We start from the raw sequence: 23,447 nt of genomic DNA, 5'->3' as shown, positions 1-23,447 counted from the left end.
GACATTTCCGGTCACGTGGTGTCATCACCGCCCTTTCCCCGGTCACGTGACGCCGTTCCCGCCCTTTCTCCCGGTCACGTGTCCCGCCCTTTCCCATTCCAAGATGGCGGCGCCCTCCCTCAGCCGCGCTGCCCTCGGCGCCCCCCGGGTTTTGGGGCCTCCCGGGGCTCCCCGGGCCCGGCCCCGCGCCTGGAGCAGCGGGACCCCCTCAGCCGGGACCCCTCCGGCCGGGGAGAGCCCCGGGAGCCCCGCGTGGGACGGGCCCGAGCGGGCGAGGCTGCGGGGCCGAGAGCAGAGGGAGAAGCGGCAGCGGCTGAGGAGGGAGAGAGGGGCGGTGCAGGAGAAGGTGCGGACTGGGAGGGACTGGGAGAGGGTTGGGAATGGGCCGGGAAAGGGTTAAAGGGGGATTTGGGGTCACTGGTTTGTACTGGGAGGGGATTGGGGGGGATTGGGAGGGGCCGGGAAAGGGTTAAAGGGGGATTTGGGGTTACTGGTTTATACTGGGAGGGACTGGGAGGGCTTTGGGGGGCACTGGGAGGGACTGGGAGAGAGACTGGGGGGATTGGGAGGGGCTGGGAAAGGGTTCAAGGGGGATTTGTGGTTACTGGTTTATACTGGTTTATACTGGGAGGGGTTTGGGGGGCACTGGGAGGGACTGGGAAAGGGTTCAAGGGGGATTTGGGGTCACTGGTTTGTACTGGTTTATACTGGGAGGGGTTTGGGGGGCACTGGGAGGGACTGAGAAAGGGTTAAAGGGGGATTTGGGGTCGCTGGTTTGTACTGGGAGGGACTGGGAAAGGGTTCAAGGGGGATTTGGGGTCACTGGTTTGTACTGGGAGGAACTGGGAGAGGCTTTGACCGTGACGAGCACTGGTTTGTACTGGTGTGGGTTGGCTTGGACTGGTTCTAGGTGCTCTGTACTGGTCTATACTGGTCTATACTGGTCCGTACTGGTCCATACTGGTTTATGCTGGTCTATGCTGGTCTATAGTGGTCCATACTGATCCGTACTGGTCCATACAGGTCCATACTGGTCCGTACTGGTCCATACTGGTCCGTACTGGTCCATACTGGTCTATACTGGTCCATACTGGTTTATACTGCTCCGTACTGGTCCGTACTGGTCCATACTGGTCCGTACTGGTCTATACTGGTCCATACTGGCCCATACTGGTTTATACTGGTCCATACTGGTTTATACTGGTCCGTATTGGTCTATACTGGTCCATACTGGTCCATACTGGTCCGTACTGGTCCGTACTGGTCCATACTGGCCTATACTGGTCCGTACTGGTCCCGCAGGAGCCGCAGCCCCTCCCCAAGGGCTGGAGCCCCCCGGCTGAGCTGCAATATCAGCACCCGCTGGGCCCCGATGGCAAAAAGGGTAAAAATTGGGGACAATTTGGGGCGTTTTGGGACATTTTGGGTGTCCCCAAGCTGAGGTGACACCTGGGGACAGCCCAGCCCAGTACAGGCGTGGTCTGGGTGAAATTTGGGTGAATTTTGGGTGGATTTTGAGCAGGTTTTGGGGGAGTTTTGGGGTGGGTTTTTTGGGATTTTTGGGGTGGATTTTGAGTATTTTAGGGTGATTTTGGGGTGGATTTTTGGGGATTTTTGGGTGGATTTTTGGGTGAATTTTGGGTGGATTTTTTGGGTGGTTTTTTGGGTATTTTAGGTGGGTTTTTGGGTGGATTTTCTGGGATTTTTGGGTGGATTTTTGGGTGGATTTTTGGGTGACTTTTGGGCGGATTTTTTGGGATTTTTGGGTGGATTTTTGGGGTGAATTTTGAGCAGATCTTGGGGTGATTTTTGGGTATTTTGGGGTGGTTTTTGGGTGGATTTTTTGGGATTTTTGGGTGGATTTTTGGGTGAATTTTAAGCAGATTTTGGGTGGATTTTTGAGTGGATTTTTGGGTGAATTTTGAGCAGATCTTGGGGTGATTTTTGGGTATTTTGGGGTGGTTTTTGGGTGGATTTTTTTGGCTTTTTGGGTGGATTTTTTGGGATTTTTTGGTTGAATTTTGAGTATTTTAGGGTGATTTTTGGGATGAATTTTGAGCAGATTTTGGGGTGATTTTAGGGTGGATTTTTTGGGATTTTTGTGGTGATTTTTGGGTGGATTTTCTGGGATTTTTGGGGTGAATTTTGAGTCTTTTAGGGTGATTTTAGGGTGGATTTTCTGGGATTTTTGGGTGGTTTTTTGGCTGTTTTTTGGTTATTTTGGGTGGATTTTTGGGTGTTTTTTTTGGGATTTTCGTGTAGATTTTTTTGGGGATTTTTTTGGGGGAGGGGTTTGGTGGCCCTGCCCCTCCCCCCCCCCTGAGGTGCCCCCTGGGGCCGCAGCCACGGCCGTGCCCCTCCCCCCCAGGTACAGCCCCCGCTACGTCGAGGCCGCCTGGTACCAATGGTGGGAGAGGGGAGGGGCCTTCAGGCCCCGCCCACCTGGGCAGGTGAGAGGGGGGGGACCCCAAAAATCACCGGGGGGGATCCCAAAATTACCTGGGGTGGGGTAAAAAATGACCTGGGAGGGGTCCCCAAAAATCACCTGGGGGGGACCCAAAATTACCTGGGGGGACCCCAAAAATCACCTGGGGAGGGACCCAAAAATTACCTGAGAGGGATCCAAAAATTACCTGGGGGGGGTAAAAAATGACCTGGGGGGGACCCAAAAATCACTGGGGGGGGGGGACCCAAAATCACCTGGGGTGGGGTAAAAAATCATCGGGGGGGACCCCAAAAATCACCTGGGGTGGGGTAAAAAATCACCTGGGGGGACCCCAAAACCTCCTGGGGGGGGTCCAGCCCCACTTTGGGGGGTTCAGCCCCACCTTGGAGGGTCCATCCCCACTTTGGGGGGTCCATCCCCACCTGGGGGGTCCAGCCCCACTTTGGGGGCTCCATCCCCACTTTGGGGAGGTCCAGCCCCACCTGGGGGTGCCCCTCCCCCCCCAGCCCCTCTGTGCCCCTCCCCCAGGCCCCGGGGGGGGCCCCGGTGCTGAGCCTGGTGCTGCCCCCCCCCAACGTCACCGGGTCCCTGCACCTGGGCCACGCCCTGAGCGCCAGCCTGCAGGACGCGCTGGTGCGCTGGTACGGGGGGACGGGGATTGGGGGGCTTGGGGGAAATTTGGGGGGGATTTGGGGGGGCTTGGGGGATTTGAGTGGGGTTTGGGGGGGATTTGGGGGGCTTGGAGGAAATTTGGGGGGGTTTGGGGGGAGTTGGCGGAAATTTGGGGGGGATTTGCGGGGTGTGAGTGGGATTTGGGGTGAGTTTGGGGAGGTTTTGGGGGGTTTGAGTGGGGTTTGGGGGGATTTTGGGGGGCAAATGGAGGTTTGAATGGGGTTTGGGGGGGATTTGGGGGGTTTGAGTGGGATTTGGGGTGAGTTTGGGGGGATTTGGGGTGTTGAGAGGAGGTTTTGGGGGCTTTGGGTGTGATTTGGGGGGATTTGAGGCGTTTGAGTGGGGTTAGGGGGGTTTTTGGGGGGGTTTTTGGGGTGTATTTTGCTGGATTTTTAGGATTTGCTTTGGGGTTATTTTGGGGCTGTTTTGAGATTACTTTGGGGTTTTTTTGGGGGGTTTTTTTTGGGTTTTTTTGGGAATCATTTGGGGTTTTTGGGCGCAGGCGGAGGATGCAGGGCTGGGACGTCCTGTGGGTGCCGGGCACCGACCACGCTGGCATTGCCACCCAGGTGTGTCCCCAAATGTCCCCAAACTGTCCCCAAATGTCCCCAGATCCCCTCTGAACATCCCCACGCTGGCGTTGCCACCCAGGTGTGTCCCCAAATGTCCCCAAATGTCCCCAAATGTCCCCAAATCCCCTTCCTGATGTCCGCAATGTGTCCCCAATGTCCCCAAACTGTCCCCAAATGTCCCCAAATGTCCCCAGATCCCCTCTGAACATCCCCACGCTGGCGTTGCCACCCAGGTGTGTCCCCAAATGTCCCCAAATGTCCCCAAATGTCCCCAAATCCCCTTCCTGATGTCCGCAATGTGTCCCCAATGTCCCCAAACTGTCCCCAAATGTCCCCAAATGTCCCCAAATCCCCTCTGAACATCCCCACGCTGGCGTTACCACCCAGGTGTGTCCCCAATGTCCCCAAATGTCCCCAAATGTCCCCAAATCCCCTTCCTGATGTCCGCAATGTGTCCCCAATGTCCCCAAACTGTCCCCAAATGTCCCCAAATCTGCTTGAAATGTCCCCAAATCGGCTTGCCCTGGCCCCAGGGATGTCCCCAATGTGTCCCAAATGTGTCCCCAATGCCCCCGCTGTGTCCCCGCTGTGTCCCCAATGTGTCCCCATTGTCCCCACTGTGTCCCCAATGTGTCCCCAATGTGTCCCCAATGTGTCCCCGTTGTCCCCAGGCCATCGTGGAGCGCTGGCTGTGGCAGCCCCGGGGGTGTCCCTGATGTCCCCAATGTGTCCCCAATGTCCCCAATGTGTCCCCAATGTGTCCCCATTGTCCCCAGGCCATCGTGGAGCGCTGGCTGTGGCAGCCCCGGGGGTGTCCCTGATGTCCCCAATGTGTCCCCAATGTCCCCAATGTGTCCCCAATGTGTCCCCATTGTCCCCAGGCCATCGTGGAGCGCTGGCTGTGGCAGCCCCGGGGGTGTCCCTGATGTCCCCAATGTGTCCCCATTGTCCCCAATGTGTCCCCAATGTGTCCCCATTGTGTCCCCGTTGTGTCCCCGTTGTGTCCCCGTTGTCCCCAGGCCATCGTGGAGCGCTGGCTGTGGCAGCACTGGGGGTGTCCCCAATGTCCCCAATGTGTCCCCATTGTCCCCAATGTGTCCCCAATGTGTCCCCGTTGTCCCCAATGTCCCCCCACTGTGTCCCCAATGTGTCCCCGTTGTCCCCAGGCCATCGTGGAGCGCTGGCTGTGGCAGCACCAGGGGTGTCCCCAATGTCCCCAATGTCCCCCCAATGTGTCCCCAATGTGTCCCCAATGTCCCCAATGTGTCCCCAATGTGTCCCCGTTGTCCCCAGGCCATCGTGGAGCGCTGGCTGTGGCAGCACTGGGGGTGTCCCTGATGTCCCCAATGTGTCCCCAATGTGTCCCCAATGTGTCCCCAGGCCATCGTGGAGCGCTGGCTGTGGCAGCAGCGCCGGCAGCGCCGGCAGGACCTGGGCCGGGCCGAGTTCGTGCGCGAGGTTTGGCGCTGGAAGGAGCGGTGAGGGGACACCGGGGACACCTTGGGGACACCTTGGGGACATTGGGGACATTGGGGACACCTTGGGGACACCCTGGTGTCACCGCGCTGTCCCCCCAGGCACGGGGAGCAGATCCTGCAGCAGCTGCGGGCGCTCGGGGCCTCGCTGGACTGGAGCCGCTGCGCCTTCACCATGGACCCCGTGAGTGCCACCAAATGTCCCCAAAGTGTCCCCAAAGTGTCCCCAAGGGTCACCCAGCTGTCCCCAAGTGTTCCAAATGTTCCCAATTCTCCCCAAAGCATCGCAAAACTGTCCCCAAAGTGTCCCCAAAGTGTCCCCAGCCTGTCCCCGAAGTGTCCCCAAGAGTCACCCAGCTGTCCCCAAGTGTTCCAAACGTTCCTAACTCTCCCCAAAGCTTCGCAAAACTGTCCCCAAACTGTCCCCAAACTGTCCCCAAGTGTCCTAACCCTGCCCAGGTGTTCCAATGGGGCCCCAAAGCATCCCAGGATTGTCCCCAAAGTGTCCCCAAGGCATCCCCAAACTGTCCCCAAGTGTCCTGAGTGTCCCCAAAGCATCCCTAAGGTGTCCCCAAGTGTCCTGGCAGTCCCTAAGTGTTCCCAACTGTCCCCAAATCATCCCGAAAATGTCCCTAAGTTGTCCCCAAACCTGTCACCAACTGTCCCCAAGCGTCCCCTGCTGTCCCCAGAGTGTCCCCAAACTGTCCCCAACTGTCCCCAAGCGTCCCCAACTCTGCTGAACTGCCCTAAACCGCCCCCAAACCTCCCTGAACTGTCCCCAAAGTGTCCCCAAACATCCCCCAAGCGTCCCCGTGGTGTCCCCAAAATGTCCCCAAAGTGTCCCCAGGTGTCCCCAAGCGTCCCCGTGGTGTCCCCAGGGTTTCTCCCGCGCTGTCACCGAGGCCTTCGTGCGTCTCTTCGAGGCCGGGCTGATCCGCAGGGACCAGAGGGCGGTGACCTGGAGCTGCGCCCTGAGATCGGCACTGGCTGATATTGAGGTGTTCCCAATGTCCCCAAATGTCCCCAAATTGTCCCCAAATGTCCCCAGTGTGACCTGGAGCTGCGCCCTGAGATCGGCATTGGCTGATATTGAGGTGTTCCCAATGTCCCCAAATGTCCCCAAATTGTCCCCAAATGTCCCCAGTGTGACCTGGAGCTGCGCCCTGAGATCGGCGCTGGCTGATATTGAGGTGTCCCCAAATGTCCCCAAATGTCCCCAATGTCCCCAATGTCCCCAGTGTGACCTGGAGCTGCGCCCTGAGATCGGCATTGGCTGATATTGAGGTGTCCCCAAATGTCCCCAATGTCCCCCAGGTGGAGCCCCGTGTCCTGACGGGTCCCACGGCGCTGAACGTCCCCAACTGTCCCCACCCCGTCACCTTCGGCGTCCTCGTCACCTTCGCCTACCCCGTGGAGGGGGATGATGGTGGGTGGCACTGGGGACAGCACTGGGGACACTGGGGGTGGCATTGGGGACATCCAGGGTGGCACTGGGGACATCCTGAGCATCGCCTGGCTGTCACCTGAGCGTCCCCAACGTGTCCCTGACGTCCCCTGGGTCTCCCTGGGTGTCCCCTGGGTGTCCCCAATGTCCTCTGTGTGTCCCCTGGTGTCCCCAATGTCCCTTAAGTGTCCCCGGGTGTCCCCTGGGTGTCCCCTGGGTGTCCCCAATGTCCCCTGGGTGTCCCCTGAGTGTCCCTTGGTGTCCCCAGGGCTGGAGGTGCCGGTGGCCACCACGCGCCCTGAGACGCTCTTTGGGGACGTGGCCGTGGCCGTGCACCCGCGGGACCCCCGCTACCTGGTGAGGGGCGGGGCTTCAGTGAGGGGCGGGGCTTCAACGGGGCAGGGCTGAGTCAGGGGGCGGGGCTTCATTGGGATGGGCGGGGCTTCATTGGGGCCTTGGCTGTGCACCCCCCGGGGACCCCAGTACCTGGTGAGGGGCGGGGCTTAACCTGGGGGCGGGGCCTCAACGGGGTGGGTCTGAGTCAGGGGGCGTGGCTTCATAGGGATGGGCGGGGCTTCTTTGGGCAGGGATTCATTGGATGGGCGGAGCTTCATTGGGATGGGCAGGGATTCATTGGGATGGGTGGGGCTTCATCGGGATGGGCGGGGCTTCATCAGGATGGGCGGGGCCTCTTTGGGATGGGCGGGACTCCCTAAATTTATGGGGGGTTGTGGGCGTGGCTCCGCTGCAGGGCAGCCATTGGCTGTCCAGGTTTAGCCCCTCCCCTTTTCTGTGCATCCATATAAGGGTAAAAAGGCGGTGCTTGGGGTAAAGGGGGTGGAGCTTCATTGCTGGGGGCGTGGCCAATGGCTGGGCGGGGCCGTCTCACAGCCAGGCAGGGATTGGTCTGGAGTGGTTCCACCCACAAAGGGGCGTGGCTTGCCCGGAGGCTCTTAAAGGGCCGCGGCTCGGGGGGCGTGGCTCGGGGGCGTGTCCCCGGCTGACCACGCCCCCTCAGCACCTGCAGGGCCGGCGGGTGAGGCACCCGTTCACCGGGGCCCTGCTGCCCGTGGTGAGCGACCCCAGCGTGCAGCCCCAGCTGGGAACCGGTGAGGAACTGGGATGGACTGGGAGGGACTGGGAGGGGATTGGGATAAACTGGGAGGGACTGGGATAAACTGGGAGGGGATTGGGATAAACTGGGATGGACTGGGAGGGGACTGGGAGGGACTGGGATAAACTGGGATAAACTGGGAGGGACTGGGAGGGGTTAAAGGGGGACTGGGAGGGACTGGGAGGGGATTGGCATTAACTGGGATAAACTGGGAGGGACTGGGAGGGACTGGGGGGGACTGGGATAAACTGGGAGGGTTTAAAGGGGGACTGGGTGGGACTGGGATGGACTGGGAGGGGATTGGGTTGACACTGGGTGACAATAGGTGACAAACAGGTGACGCAGGTGTGACCCAGGTGTGACCCAGGTGTGTCCCTGCCCTGTCCCTGTCCCCAGGTGCGGTCAAGGTGACCCCCGGGCACAGCCCCCAGGACCTGTGGGTGACACTGGGTGACAATAGGTGACAATAGGTGACAAACAGGTGACCGAGGTGTGACCCAGGTGTGTCCCCGTCCCCAGGTGCGGTCAAGGTGACCCCCGGGCACAGGCCCCAGGACCTGTGGGTGACACTGGGTGACAGTAGGTGACAAACAGGTGACGCAGGTGTGACCCAGGTGTGACCCAGGTGTGTCCCTGTCCCCAGGTGCGGTCAAGGTGACCCCCGGGCACAGCCCCCAGGACCTGGCCCTGGCCCGGGCCCACGCGCTGCCGCTGCTCTCGGTCATCGCCGACGACGGCACCTTGTGTCCCCCGGGCGGGGGATGGCTGCAGGTACGGCCCCAAAACCGCCCCAAAGGGCCCCAAAAATGGCCCCAAAATGGCCCCAAAAACCGCCCTAAAAATGGCCCCAAAATGGCCCCAAAAACCACCCCAAAAACCACCCCAAAGGGCCCCAAAATGGCCCCAAAAACCACCCCAAAAACCACCCCAAAAACCACCCCAAAGGGCCCCAAAAATCACCCCAAAATGGCCCCAAAAACCACCCCAAAAACCACCCCAAAGGGCCCCAAAATGGCCCCAAAATGGCCCCAAAAATCACCCCAAATGGCCCCAAAATGGCCCCAAAAATTACTCCAAAAACCACCCCAAAGGGCCCCAAAAATGGCCCCAAAATGGCCCCAAAACCACCCCAAAAATCGCCCCAAAAACCACCCCAAAGGGCCCCAAAAATGGCCCCAAAAACCGCCCCAAAAACTGCCCCAAAAATGGCCCCAAAATGGCCCCAAAAACCACCCCAAAAACCACCCCAAAGGGCCCCAAAAACCGCCCCAAAAACGGCCCCAAAAACCACCCCAAAGGGCCCCAAAAATGGCCCCAAAATGGCCCCAAAAACCACCCCAAAGGGCCCCAAAAATGGCCCCAAAAACCACCCCAAAAATCACCCCAAAAATGACCCCAGACTGTCCCCGGATGGCCCCAAAAATGACCCCAAAGTCTTCCCAAATGGCCCCAGAAATGACCCCAAAAATTACTCCAAATTGTCCCCAAACAGCCCCAAAAACGACCCCAAAAATGACCCCAAATTGTCCCCAAATGGCCCCAAACCTGGCCCATGTCCCCAGCCCAGTGTCAATGTCCCCAATCCCCCCAATGTCCCCCCAATGTCCCCAGTGTCCCTGGTCCCATTTTTCCCAATTTCCCCCAATTTCCCCCCATTTTTTCCCAATGTCCCCAATCCCCCCAATGTCCCCCCGATGTCCCCAATCCCGTTTTTCCCAATTTCCCCCAATTTCCCCCCATTTTTTCCCAATGTCCCCCCATTGTCCCCAGGGCGTCCCCAGGTTCGAGGCCCGTGCTCAGGTGGTGGCAGCGCTGGCCCAGCGGGGGCTGCTCCGGGGGGTGAGCGACCACGCCATGACCCTGCCCCTGTGCAGGTAACACAGGTGTCACCTCAGGTGTCCCCAATGTCACCCACGCCATGACCCTGCCCCTGTGCAGGTAATGCACACCTGTCCCCAGGTGTCCCCAATGTCACCAATGTCACCAATGTCACCCACGCCATGACCCTGCCCCTGTGCAGGTAACGCACACCTGTCCCCAGGTGTCCCCAATGTCCCCAATGTCACCCACGCCATGACCCTGCCCCTGTGCAGGTAACACACACCTGGTGTCCCCAATGTCCCCCAGGTGTCCCAAGTATCCCCTCAGGTGTCCCCCAGCTGTCCCCTCAGGTGTCCCAGGTGTCCCCTCAGGTGTCCCCCAGGTGTCCCAGGTGTCCCCAGCTGTCCCCTCAGGTGTACCTCAGGTGTCCCCCAGTGTCCCCAATGTCCCCTCAGGTGTCCCCAGTGTCCCTCAGGTGTCCCCTCAGGTGTCCCCTCAGGTGTCCCAGGTGTGCCCAGCTGTCCCCAGCTGTCCCTCAGGTGTCCCCTCAGGTGTCCCCCAGCTGTCCCCTCAGGTGTCCCAGGTGTCCCCAGGTGTCCCCTCAGGTGTCCCCCCAGCTGTCCCCTCAGGTGTCCCCCAGGTGTCCCTCAGGTGTCCCAGGTGTCCCCAGGTGTCCCCAGGTGTCCCCTGTCCCCGCAGCCGCTCCGGTGACGTCGTCGAGTTCCTGCTGAAGCGCCAGTGGTTCCTCACCTGCGGGGACATGGCCAGGGAGGCGCTGCAGGTGAGGACACCTGGGGACACCTGGGGACACCTGGGGGGATCACACACACCTGGGCACACCTGGGGGGGGTCACACACACACCTGGGCACACCTGGGGGGGGTCACACACACACCTGGGGACACCTGGGCACACCTGGGCACACCTGGGGGGGGTCACACACACCTGGGGACACCTGGGCACACCTGGGCACACCTGGGGGGGGTCACACACACACCTGGGGACACCTGGGGGGGGGGGTCACACACACACCTGGGGACACCTGGGGACACCTGGGGGGGGTCACACACACACCTGGGCACACCTGGGTGCCCAGCAGGTGCCATTTTGGGGGGATTTGGGGACATTTTGGGGGGTGTCCTACCTGAGGGGGTCTCACCTGAGGGGTCTCACCTGTGGTGACATTTGGGGGGGATTTGGGGACATTTTGGGGGGGTCTCTCTTACCTGGGGGTCTCTCTCTCACCTGTGGTGACATTTGGGGACATTTTGGGGGTCTCACCTGGGCTCTCTCACCTGTGCCAGGCGGTGACGTCGGGGCGGCTCCGCCTGGTGCCCAAATTCCACGAGAAAAACTGGAAAAGCTGGATGGAGAGTGCGGGGTGAGGGGCGGGGCCTCGGCTGAGGGGGCGGGGCCTCGGCTGAGGGGGAGGGGTCTCAGGTGTTGGGGGCGGAGTCTCAGCTGTGGTGGGTGTGTCCCAGTTGTTGTGGGTGGGGCCTCGTGTGTGTGGTGGGCGTGGTCTCAGATCTGAGGGGCGTGGTCTCAAGTGTGGTGGGCAGGGTCTCACCAGTGGTGGGCGTGTCCCAGATGTGGTGGGCATGATCTCGGGAGTGGAGGGCGTGGTCTCGCCAGCGGTGGGCGTGTCCCATGTGTGGTGGGCGTGGTCTCAGGTGTGGTGGGCATGTCCCAGGTTTGGTGGGCGTGGTCTCAAATCTGAGGGGTGTGGTATCAGGTGTGGTGGGCGTGTCCCAGGCTTGGTGGGCGTGGTCTCCCCAGCGGTGGGCGTGTCCCAGACGCGGTGGGCGTGGTCTCCCCAGCGACGGGCGTGTCCCAGGCGTGGTGGGCGTGGTCTCCCCAGCGGTGGGCGTGTCCCCAGCCGTCCCCTCCCTCCCCCTCGCAGGGATTGGTGCCTTTCCCGCCAGCTCTGGTGGGGTCACCGCGTCCCCGCCTACCAGGTGAGGCCGGGCCCCGCCCCCCGGCGCCCCCCGCGGGGTCCCCCAGGTGCCCCCGAGGATGAGGAGGGTGAGGATGAGGAGGGGCCCTGGTTCGTGGGGCGCAGCGAGGCCGAAGCCAGGGCGGCGGCCGCGGGGGCCCTGGGCTGCCCCGCCCGGGAGCTGCACCTGCAGCAAGGTGAGAGCCCGGGAAAATCGGGGGGAAATTCTGAGTTTTGGGGGGGTTTTGGGGTTTTTTGGGGTTTTTTATTTGGGTTTTATTGGGGTTTTTTGGGGTGTTTTATTGGGGTTTTTTGGGGTGTTTTATTGGGGTTTCATTTGGGTTTTTTGGGGTTTTTTGGGGGGTTTTTGATTTGGGTTTTTTGGGGATTTTTATTGGGGTTTTTTGGGGTTTTTTAATTTGGGTTTTTTGGGGTTTTTTAATTTGGGTTTTTTGGGGTTTATTGGAAATTTTTGGGGGTGTTTTATTTGGGGTTTTGGGGGGTTTTTTTGGGGGTTTTTGGGGGTTTTTTGGTTTTTTTTATTGGGGTTTTTTATTGGGTTTATTTGGGTTTTTTGGGGTTTTTTTATTTGGGTTTTTTGGGGTTTTTTTGGGGTGTTTTATTTGGGTTTTTTGAGGTTTTTGGGGGCTTTAAATGTGACCTTTGGGTGACCTTTGGGTGACCTTTGGGGACGTTCCCCTGTCCCCAGACCCCGATGTTTTGGACACCTGGTTCTCCTCCGCCCTCTTCCCTTTCGCCGCCCTGGGCTGGCCCGACCAGGTGAGACCCCCAAAATATCCCCCAAAATATCCCCCAAAAATCCCCCAAAAAATCCCCAAAATATCCCCCAAAATATCCCCAAAAAATCCCCCAAAAATCCCCAAAATATCCCCAAAATATCCCCCAAAAATCCCCAAAATATCCCCCAAAATATCCCCAAAAAATCCCCCAAAAATCCCCAAAATATCCCCAAAATATCCCCCAAAATATCCCCAAAATATCCCCCAAAAATCCCCAAAAATCCCCAAAATATCCCCCAAAATATCCCCCAAAAAATCCCCAAAAATCCCCAAAATATCCCCCAAAATATCCCCCAAAAATCCCCAAAATATCCCCAAAAATCCCCAAAATATCCCCCAAAAAATCCCCAAAAATCCCCCAAAATATCCCCAAAAATCCCCAAAAATCCCCAAAAATCCCCAAAAATCCCCCAAATACCCCCTCGACGTCCCCCATTGTCCCCTTGTGTCCCCAGAGCGCCGATTTTGGCCGTTTTTACCCCAATTCCCTGCTGGTGACGGGCAGTGACCTCCTCTTCTTCTGGGTGGCCAGGATGGTCATGCTGGGCCAGCGGCTGACGGGGCAGCTGCCCTTCGCACAGGTCACGGTCCCCAGGTGTCCCCAGGTGTCCCCAGGTGTCCCCAAGGGTCCCCAGGTGTCCCCAAAGGTCCCAAAATCCCCAAATTCCCAAGGGTTTGGTTGGGTTTTGGGGTTTCTCGTTGGGTTTTGGGGTTTCTCGTTGGGTTCTTGGTGTCCCCAAGTGTCCCCAGGTGTCCCCAGGTGTCCCCAGGTGTCCCCAAAGGTCCCAAAATCCCCAAATTCCCAAGGGTTTGGTTGGGTTTTGGGGCTTCTCGTTGGGTTTTGGGGTTTCTGGTTGGGTTTTGGGGTTTTTCGTTCGGTCCTTGGTGTCCCCAAGGGTCCCCAAATGTCCCCAGGTGTCCCCAAGGGTCCCAAAATCCCCAAATTCCCAAAGGTTGGGTCAAGTTTTGGGGCTTCTCGTTGGGTTTTGGGGTTTCTCGTTGGGTTCTTGGTGTCCCCAAGTGTCCCCAAGGGTCCCCAAGGGTCTCTGATGGTCCCCAGGTGTCCCCAAGTGTCCCCAAGTGTCCCCAAGTGTCCCCAAGTGTCCCCAAGTGTCCCAAATTCCCAAGGGTTTGGTCAAGTTTTGGGGTTTCTCGTTGGGTTCTTGGTGTCCCCAAGTGTCCCCAAATGTCCCCAGGTGTCCCCAAGTGTCCCCAAGGGTCCCCAGGTGTCCCCAGAGGTCCCAAATTCCCCAAATTCCCAAGGGTTTGGTTGGGTTTTGGGGCTTCTCGTTGGGTTTTGGGGTTTCTCGTTGGGTTCTTGGTGTCCCCAAATGTCCCCAGGTGTCCCCTGGGTGTCCCTAAGGGTCCTCAAGGGTCCCAAAATTCCCCAAATTCCCAAGGGTTTGGTCAAGTTTTGGGGTTTCTCGTTCGGTTCTTGGTATCCCCAAGGGTCCCCAAATGTCCCCAAGGGTCCCCAGTCCCATTTTGGGTTCCTTTTCCCCATTTTTGGGTTCCCAGTGTTCCCATTTTGGGTCCCAGTATCCCCAGTCCCATTTTTGGTCTCCCCATCCCCATTTTTGGGCTCCTTTCCCCATTTTTGGGCTCTTTTCCCCCATTTTCAGGGTCCCCATCCCCATTTTCGGGGTCCCCATCCCCATTTTCGGGGTCCCCGATCCCATTTTCGGGCTCCCCATCCCCATTTTCGGGGTCCCCGATCCCATTTTCGGGCTCCCCATCCCCATTTTTGGTCTCCCCATCCCCATTTTCGGGGTCCCCATCCCCATTTTTGGTCTCCCCATCCCCGTTTTTGGGGTCCCCGATCCCGTTTTTGGGGTCCCCGATCCCGTTTTCGGGGTCCCCATCCCCATTTTCGGGGTCCCCATCCCCATTTTCAGGGTCCCCATCCCCGTTTTCGGGGTCCCCATCCCCGTTTTCGGGGTGCCAGTGTCCGGTGCCCCCCCAGGTGCTGCTGCACTCCCTGGTCCGGGACCCCCAGGGCCGCAAGATGAGCAAATCCCTGGGGAACGTCATCGACCCCCGCGACGTCATCGGGGGCGCCACGCTCCAGGTACCCCGAAAACCCCCAGACCCAAAAAAACCCAAAAAACCCCACCCAAAATACCCCGAAACCCCCTGACCCAAAAAAACCCCATCCCAAAAAACCCCCGAAACCCCCAGACCCAAAATACCCCGGACCCAAAAAACCCCGGACCCAAAAAACCCCACCCAAAATACCCCTGAAACCCCCAGACCCAAAAAATACCCCGGACCCAAAAAACCCCGCCCAAAATACCCCGAAACCCCCAGACCCAAAATACCCCGGACCCAAAAAACCCCGCCCCAAAATACCCTGGAACCCCCTGACCCTAAAAACCCCACCCCAAAATACCCCTGAAACCCCCAGACCCAAAAAAACCCCATCCCAAAAAACCCCCGAAACCCCCAGACCCAAAAAACCCCACCCCGAAAAATCCTGAAACCCCCAGACCCAAAAAACCCAAAAAACCCCACCCAAAATAACCCTGAAACCCCCAGACCCAAAAAACCCCATCCCAAAAAAACCCTGAAACCCCCAGACCCAAAATACCCAAAAAAACCCTGCCCAAAATACCCCTGAAACCCCCAGACCCAAAAAACCCCAACCCAAAAACCCCCAGACCCCAAAAAACCCCCACCCCAAAAAACCCCGGACCCAAAACCCCCAGACCCAAAAAACCCTGAAACCCCCAGACCCAAAAAACCCAAAAAACCCCACCCAAAATACCCCGAAACCCCCAGACCCCAAAAAACCCCGACCCTGAAAACCCAGACCCAAAAAACCCTGCCCCAAAATACCCCCGAAACCCCCAGACCCAAAAAACCCCGACCCTGAAACCCCCTGACCCAAAAAACCCTGCCCAAAATACCCTGAAACCCCCAGACCCAAAAAACCCCATCCCATAAAACCCCGAAACCCCCAGACCCAAAAAACCTGCCCCAAATATCCCTGAAACCCCCAGACCCAAAAAACCCCACCCCGAAAAACCCTGAAACCCCCAGACCCCAAAAAACCCAAAAAACCCCACCCAAAATACCCCGAAAGCCCCAGACCCCAAAAAACCCCGACCCTGAAACCCCCAGACCCAAAAATCCTGACCCAAAAAAAAACCCAAAAACCCCCAAAAAAACCCCAAAATTCCTTGGGCCCGGGGCAGTTCTGTGGTGATTTTGGGGTCGTTTTGGGTTTTTGGGGTCATTTTGGGGTTTGGGGGTTGATTTTGGGGTGGATTTGGGGCAATTTTTAGGGTGATTTTTAGGGTGATTTCGGGCTGATTTTGAGGTAATTTTGGGGTTTTTGGGTCATTTTTCGCTGATTTTTCGGTAATTTTGGGGCTGGTTTTGGGGTGATTTTGGATGGTATTTTGGGGACTATTTTGGGGTGATTTTGGGACTATTTTGGGCTGATTTTGGGGCTGGTTTTGGGGTGGATTTTGGGGTCATTTTGGGGCTGCTTTTGGGGTGGATTTTGGGGTTTTGGGGTTGATTTTGGGACAATTTTTAGGGCGATTTTTTAGGGTGATTTTGGGACTATTTTGGGCTGATTTTGGGCTGATTTTGGGGCTGATTTTGGGGTAATTTTCTGGGGATTTTGGGCTGATTTTGGGGCTGATTTTGGGGTAATTTTGTGGGGATTTTGGGCTGATTTTGGGGCTGATTTTGGGGTAATTTTCTGGGGATTTTGGGCTGATTTTGGAGTTGATTTTGGGGTTTTTTCCTCCCCCAGGAGCTGCAGGAGAAGCTCCAGACCCAAACCCTGGACCCGCAGGAGCTGCGGGCGGCCCAGGAGGGGCAGGTGGGACCCCCCAAAAACCCCCCAGGACCCCCCAAAATCCCCCCAAATTCCCTCTGAGCCCCCCCCAAACTTTCCCAAAATGACCCAAAATCCCCCAAAATTGCCCCAAATCCCCCCCAGAGCCGTCAGTTCCCGCAGGGGATCCCTGAGTGCGGCGCCGACGCCCTGAGGCTGGCGCTGAGCAGCCACAACGCCCACGGTGAGACCCCCGCCCCAAATACCCCAAAATCCCCCCTAAATACCCCAAATACCCCAAAATACCCCAAAATTCGTCTGGGACCCCCTCCCCAAATCCTCCTGAACCCCAAAATCCACCCAGGGACCCCCAAAATCCAAACAGGGACCCCCAAAATCCACCCAGGAACCCCCTGGCCCTGAGCAGCCACAACGCCCATGGTGAGACCCCCACCCCAAATACCCCAAAATCCACCCAGGAACCCCAAAATCTCCCCCGGGACCCCTCCCCAAATCCTCCTGAACCCCCAAATCCACCCAGGAACCCCCAAAATCCACCCAAGGACCCCCAAAATCCCCCTGGGACCACTGGGAATACTGGGAGAAGCTTCTGGGGGTTTGGGGGGGTCCTGATGGTTTTGGGGGTCCTGGGGGGTTTTGGGGGGGTCCTGATGGTTTTGGGGGTCCTGGGGGGTTTTGGGGGGTCCTGGGGTGGGTCTGAGGGTTCTGGGGGGTCCTGGAGGGTCCTGGAGGGTCCCGGGGATTTTGGGGGTTCCCGGTGCCCCCCCCCGACCCCAATTTCCCCCCCCAGGCCCCGAAATCCGGGTGGGCGTGGCCTCGGTGCTGGCCCAGCGCCGCTTCTGCAACAAAATCTGGAACGCGCTGGGGTTCGTGCTGAGGGCGGGGCCGGGGCAGCCCGGGGACCCCCCGAGAGCCCCCGAGGAGGTAACGGGACCCCAAAACCCCCAAAAACACCCCAAAAACACCCCAAAAACACCCCAAAAACACCCCAAAAACCCCAAAAACACCCCAAAAACACCCCAAAAACCCCAAAACCACCCCAGAAACACCCCAGGGACCCCAAAAACACCCCCAAAAACACCCCAAAAACCCCAAAAACACCCCAAAAACACCCCAGAAACACCCCAGGGACCCCAAAAACCCCCCAGGGACCCCCCGAGAGCCCCCGAGGAGGTAACGGGACCCCAAAACCCCCAAAAACACCCCAAAAAAACCCCAAAAACACCCCAAAAACCCCAAAAACACCCCAAAAACACCCCAGGGACCCCAAAAACACCCCAGGGACCCCAAAAACCCCAAAATTACCCCAAAAACACACCCCGAGAGCCCCTGAGGGGACCCCAAAACCCCAAAAACACCCCAAAAAAACCCCAAAAACACCCCAAACACCCCAAAACCCCCAAAAACACCCCAAAAACACCCCAAAAACACCCCAAAAACCCCAAAAACACCCCAAAAACACCCCAGAAACACCCCAGGGACCCCAAAAACACGCCAAAAACACCCCAAAAACCCCAAAATTACCCCAAAAACACCCCAGAAAGCCCCCGAGGAGGTAAAAGGGACCCCAAAAAACCCAAAATTACCCCAGGGACCCCAAAACCCCCCCCGGAAACCCCCAAAAGGTCCCCAGATCACCCCAATTTTTTGGGCTTTTCCCCCAAATCACCCCAAATCCCCGTTTTTGTCCCCAGATGCCCCAAATTCCCCATTTTTGCCCCAAATCAGCCAAATTCCCTGTTTTTCACCCCAAATGCCCCAAATTCCACATTTTTGTCCCCAGCTGCTCCAGATTTCCTGTTTTTCACTCCAAATGCCCCAAATTCCCCGTTTTTCACCCCAAATTCCCCGTTTTTGTCCCCAGATGCCCCAAATTCCCCGTTTTTCGCCCCAAATGCCCCAATTTCCCCGTTTTTCACCCCAATTCCCCGTTTTTCACCCCAATTCCCTGTTTTTCGCCCTAGCTGCCCCAATTTCCCTGTTTTTCACCCCAATTTCCCCGTTTTTCACCCCAAATGCCCCAAATTCCCCGTTTTTGTCCCCAGATGCCCCAAATTCCCCGTTTTTCACCCCAAATTCCCCGTTTTTCACCCCGATTTCCCCGTTCCAGGTGCTCCCGGAGGCGCCCATGGATCGCTGGCTCCTGGCCCAGCTCTGAGCCCCCTCCCCAATCCCAGATCACCCCAAATCCTCATTTTTCTCCCCAGATCACCTCAATTTTGTGGGGTTTTATCCCCAGATCACCCAAATTCCCCGTTTTTCTGCCCCCAGATCACCCAAATTTCCCATTTTTTCGTCCCCAAATGCCCCAAATTCCCCGTTTTTGACCCCAAATTTCCCGTTTTTGACCCCAAATTCCCCGTTTTTCGCCCTAGCTGCCCCAATTTCCCCGTTTTTGACCCCAAATTCCCCGGTTTTGCCCCCAAATGCCCCAATTTCCCCGTTTTTCACCCCAATTCCCCGTTTTTCACCCCAATTTCCCCATTTTTCACCCCAATTTCCCCGTTTTTCGCCCAAATGCCCCAAATTCCCCGTTTTTCACCCCAATTTCCCCGTTTTTCACCCCAATTCCCCGTTTCCCGCCCATTTCAGGTGCTCCCGGAGGCGCCCATGGACCGCTGGCTCCTGGCCCGCCTGGCCGGGGCCGTGGCCGAGTGCGGCCGCAGGTTGGAGGCCCTGGAGGTTCACGGGGCCGTGGCCGCCGTGCAGAGCTTCTGGCTGCGGAGCTTCTGCGACGTTTACCTGGTACGGGGACCCCAAAACCTGCCCCAAAATCACCCAAAAACTGCCCTAAAAATTATCCCGAAACTGCCCCGAAAATCACCCAAAAACTGCCCCAAAAACTGCCCCGAAAATCACCCTGAAACTGCCCCAAAAATTACCCTGAAACTGGCCTGAAAATCACCCTGAAACTGCCCCAAAACCGCCCCAAAAACTGCCCCAAAAATTACCCTGAAACTGGCCTGAAAATCACCCAAAACCTGCCCCAAAAATCACCCAAAAATTACCCTGAAACTGCCCCAAAAATCACCCGAAAACTGCCCCAAAAACTGCCCCGAAAATCACCCAAAAACTGCCCTAAAAATTATCCCGAAACTGCCCCGAAAATCACCCAAAAACTGCCCCAAAAATCACCCAAAAACTGCCCCGAAAATCACCCAAAAACTGCCCCAAAAACTGCCCCGAAAATCACCCAAAAACTGCCCCAAAAATCACCCTGAAACTGGCCTGAAAATCACCCAAAAACTGCCCCAAAAATCACCCTGAAACTGCCCCGAAAATCACCCAAAAACTGCCCCAAAAACTGCCCCGAAAATCACCCAAAAACTGCCCCAAAAATCACCCCAAAATACCCCTAAACTGCCCCAAAACTTACCCCAAAAATTACCCCGAAACCGCCCCGAAAATCACCTGAAAATCACCCAAAAAATTACCCCAAAAATCACCCCAAAAACTGCCCTGAAAATCACCCAAAACCGCCCCAAAACCGCCCCAAAAATGCCCCAAAAATCACCCTGAAACTGCCCCGAAAATCACCCAAAAACTGCCCCAAAAATGACCCCAAAAATGCCCCAAAAATCACCCAAAACCACCCCAAAATTACCCCAAAAACTGCCCCAAAAATGCCCTGAAAATCACCCCAAAACTGCCCCGAAAATCACCCCAAAACCATCCCGAAAATTACCCCAAAATTCAACCCAAAACCACCCCGAAACTGCCCCAGAAACTGCCCCAAAACCACCCCAAAAATCACCACAAACCACCCCAAAAATTACCCCAAAAATCACGCCCAAAATGACCCCAAAACCACCCCAGGATTTCTCACCCCATTTCGGGGTTTCTGTCCCGATTTTGGTTTTTCTCTCCCAATTTCGGGATTTCTCTCCCCATTTTGGCATTTCCTTCCCCAGGAGGTGCCCAAGGTGTCCCTGCAGTGCCGATTTCGGGATTTCTGTCCAGATTTCGGGATTTCTGTCCAGATTTCGGGATTTCTCACCCCATTTCACAATTTCTCACCCCATTTCACAATTTCTCACCCCAATTTCGGCATTTCTGTCCCCAGGAGGTGGCCAAGGTGTCCCTGCAGTCCCTATTTCACAATTTCTCACCCCATTTCAGGATTTCTGTCCTGATTTCACAATTTCTCACCCCATTTTGGGATTTCTCACCCCAATTTCGGCGTTTCCCTCCCCAGGAGGTGGCCAAGGTGTCCCTGCAGTCCCAGTTTCACAATTTCTCACCCCATTTCACAATTTCTCACCCCATTTCAGGATTTCTCTCCCGATTTTGGGATTTCTCACCCCATTTCACAATTTCTCACCCCAATTTCGGCGTTCCCTTCCCCAGGAGGTGCCCAAGGTGTCCCTGCAGTCCCAATTTCACAATTTCTCACCCCATTTTGGGATTTCTCACCCCAATTTCAGCGTTTCCCTCCCCAGGAGGTGCCCAAGGTGTCCCTGCAGTCCCAGTTTCACAATTTCTCACCCCATTTCACAATTTCTCACCCCATTTCAGGATTTCTCTCCCGATTTTGGGATTTCTCACCCCATTTCACAATTTCTCACCCCAGTTTCGGCGTTTCCCTCCCCAGGAGGTGCCCAAGGTGTCCCTGCAGTGCCGATTTCGGGATTTCTGTCCAGATTTCACAATTTCTCACCCCATTTCACAATTTCTCACCCCAATTTCGGCGTTTCCCTCCCCAGGAGGTGGCCAAGGTGTCCCTGCAGTGCCCGCGGCTCCGTCCCGGTGCCCAGGCCACGCTGGCGGCCGCGGCCGAGCTGGGGCTGCGCCTCCTGGCCCCCTTCGCCCCCTTCGTGGCCGAGGAGCTCTGGCAGCGCCTGCCCCGCGCCGCCCCCGCGCCCCCCAGCGTCAGCCTGGCCCCCTTCCCCGAGCCCGCCCGACTGGTGAGCACTGGGAGGCACCGGGAACAACTGGGAGACACTGGGAGCCAATGGGAGCCAATGGGAGCAACTGGGAGACACCGGGAGCCAATGGGAGACACTGGGAGGCGTTTGGGGGCCAATGGGAACCACTGGGAGGCACCGGGAGCCAATGGGAGGCGTTTGGGGGCCAATGGGAGCAACTGGGAGCCAATGGGAGCAACTGGGACACACTGGGAGCCAATGGGAGGGCGTTTGGGGACCAATGGGAGCAACTGGGAGCCAATAGGAGACACTGGGAGGCACTGGGAGCCAATGGGAGCCAATGGGAGCCGCTGGGAGACACTGGGAGCCAATGGGAGGCGTTTGGGGGCCACTGGGAGCCACCGGGAGCAACTGGGAGCCAATGGGAGGCACTGGGAGACACCAGGAACCACTGGGAGCCAATGGGAGCAACTGGGAGCCACTGGGAGACACCGGGAGGCGTTTCGGGGGCGTTTCGGGGGGTCTGGGGGCTTTTTGGGGTATCTGAGGGGGGGATTTGGGGGGGTTTTGGGGTTTCCGGGGGTTTTAGGGGTGTCTGAGGGGGGAAATTTCGGGGGGTTTTGGGTGGGTTTTGGGGTTTTCAGGGGGTTCTGGTGGTCCCTGGGAGGTTCTGGGGGGGTTCCAGGGGGTCTCTCTGTGGTTTTTTGGGGTTCCCGGGGGTCTCACCCCCCCCATTTCCCCCTCCCCAGGCCCACTGGCGCTGCCCCGAGCTGGAGGCGCGGGTGGCGGCCATGTTGGAGCTGGTCCGGGCCGTGCGGGGGCTGCGCGAGACCCTCAGGCTCGGGGGGGCCGCGAGACCCCCAGGTGAGCCCCGGGGGGGGCGGGGCTGCGGCTCCCAGCATGCCCTGGGGTGGGCGAGGGGGTGGGGGGAGGGGACTACAAATCCCAGCATGCCTTGGGGGGAGGGGAACATGACCAATCAGATGTAAACTACAAATCCCAGCATGCCTGAGGGGTAAGCAAAATGGCCGATCAGATACCGACTACAAATCCCAGCATGCTTTGGGAGAGGAAAAATGGCGGATCATATGTAAACTACAAACCCCAGCATGCTCTGAGGGAAGCCAAGATGGCTGCCATGGGTTCCCACCCACTACAAGTCCCAGCATGCCTTGGGGAGTGTCCATATCCCAGCGCGCCCCTTCCTGCCCCAAAATGGCGCCCCAAAATGGCGCCCCACGGTGGCAGCCATGTTGTGGGCGTGGTTCCCCCCTCAGTGCTGGTGCAGATCCCGGAGCCGGCTCATGATTGGCTGGAGCAGCTCGGCCCCGCCTTCCAGACGCTCTCAAGGGCGGGGCCTGTGGAGCTCCTCCCCTTGGGGGCGGAGCCGGGGCCGGGCTGGGTGGGGGCTCAGGCGGCTTCCGGAACCTTCGTGCACCTGCGGATCCAGGTGAGGGCGGGGCCGGGCTCGGGGGGCGGAGCTTGGGGGTCCGAGGGGGGAATTTTGGGGGTCCCTCAGTGACATTTTGGGGGTCCCGGGGAGGATTTTGGGGTCCCCCCAGGGCCTGGTGGATCTGGGGGGTTTTTGGGGTCCCCCAGTGACATTTTGGGGGTCCCGGGGAGGATTTTGGGGTCCCCCAGTGACACTTTGGGGGTCCCGGGGAGGATTTTGGGGTCCCCCAGTGACATTTTGGGGTCCCCCCAGGGCCTGGTGGATCCCGACGCCGCCCGGGCCCAGCTCCGCTCCCGCCTGCGCAGCCTCAGGGGGGCCCAGCAGCACCAGGTTCGTTACCAGAGGAGCCTTAATTAGCAGCGTTAATTAGGCCGGGGGCGGGGCTGGCCTCGTTAGGCTGCCCTCATTAGCGCTCATTAACGCTCATTAATGGTCATTAACCCTTCCCTCCCCAGGCCCGAGAGGAGCTGGCCCGGCTGGAGCGGAGCCTGGAGGGGCTGGAGCCCCCCAGGGACCCCCAGGGACCCCCCCAGGGACCCCCAGGGACCCCCAGATCGGGGGGGGGGCCCGGGGGTTTTTAAATGAATGAATTAAAAGTTATTTATGAGATAAATAAAGTGAATAAAATGAAAAGAAGTGGTGTGGGTTTGTTAATAATTGAAATGAAATGAAATGAAATTAAATTAAATTAAATTAAATTAAATTAAATAGTCTGGGTTTATTAATAAATAAAATAAAATAAAATAAAATAAAATAAAATAAAATAAAATAAAATAAAATAAAATAAAATAAAATAATCTGGGTTTATTAATAAATAAAATAAAATTTAATAAAATGAAATTAAATAAAGTAAAATAAAATAAAATAAAATAAGTTAAAAAATAGAATAGAATAAAATAAAAATTAAATGGTCTGGGTTTATTAATAAATAAAATTAAACTTATTTCTAAAATAGAGAAAAATAAACCTAACCAAAATAAAATAATATAGAATAAAATAAATTAAAAATAAAATGGTCTGAGTTTATTGATAAATAAAATAAAAG

The 23,447-nt window shown here is 57.3% G+C and overlaps 1 protein-coding gene across 1 annotated transcript; it reads left to right on the top strand.

Annotated features, from left to right (window-relative positions):
- Window positions 1-103: 103 nt before the first annotated feature.
- LOC136570151 (valine--tRNA ligase, mitochondrial-like) lies at window positions 104-23,032 on the top strand. Its single transcript, XM_066570609.1, has 28 exons — window positions 104-346; window positions 1,303-1,384; window positions 2,344-2,450; window positions 2,975-3,087; window positions 3,621-3,687; window positions 5,071-5,168; window positions 5,268-5,349; window positions 6,044-6,163; window positions 6,480-6,591; window positions 6,878-6,966; window positions 7,628-7,718; window positions 8,367-8,494; window positions 9,494-9,597; window positions 10,244-10,325; window positions 10,848-10,924; window positions 11,444-11,673; window positions 12,186-12,256; window positions 12,732-12,857; window positions 14,240-14,344; window positions 16,040-16,108; window positions 16,229-16,307; window positions 16,875-17,008; window positions 18,677-18,829; window positions 20,788-20,988; window positions 21,699-21,813; window positions 22,227-22,399; window positions 22,655-22,732; window positions 22,858-23,032. The coding sequence occupies exons 1-28, from the start codon at window positions 104-106 to the stop codon at window positions 22,981-22,983; spliced, it is 3,255 nt and encodes a 1,084-aa protein (XP_066426706.1). The 3' UTR covers window positions 22,984-23,032.
- The last annotated feature ends 415 nt before the right edge of the window (window positions 23,033-23,447 follow it).

Source organism: Molothrus aeneus, unplaced genomic scaffold (genome assembly GCF_037042795.1).
Source record: "Molothrus aeneus isolate 106 unplaced genomic scaffold, BPBGC_Maene_1.0 scaffold_30, whole genome shotgun sequence".
Lineage (NCBI taxonomy): Eukaryota > Metazoa > Chordata > Aves > Passeriformes > Icteridae > Molothrus > Molothrus aeneus.
The sequence above is the reverse complement of the archived record's forward strand: the minus strand, read 5'-3'. Positions and strand labels throughout refer to the sequence as shown.

Excerpts from the sequence above, each read along its gene's own strand:
- LOC136570151 (XM_066570609.1), top strand. The coding sequence starts at position 104 with ATGGCGGCGCCCTCCCTCAGCCGCGCTGCCCTCGGCGCCCCCCGGGTT. Across the intron at positions 6,967-7,627 it reads CGCGGGACCCCCGCTACCTG|CACCTGCAGGGCCGGCGGGT; the intron begins GTGAGGGGCGGG and ends ACGCCCCCTCAG. Across the intron at positions 22,733-22,857 it reads GGGGGGCCCAGCAGCACCAG|GCCCGAGAGGAGCTGGCCCG; the intron begins GTTCGTTACCAG and ends TTCCCTCCCCAG.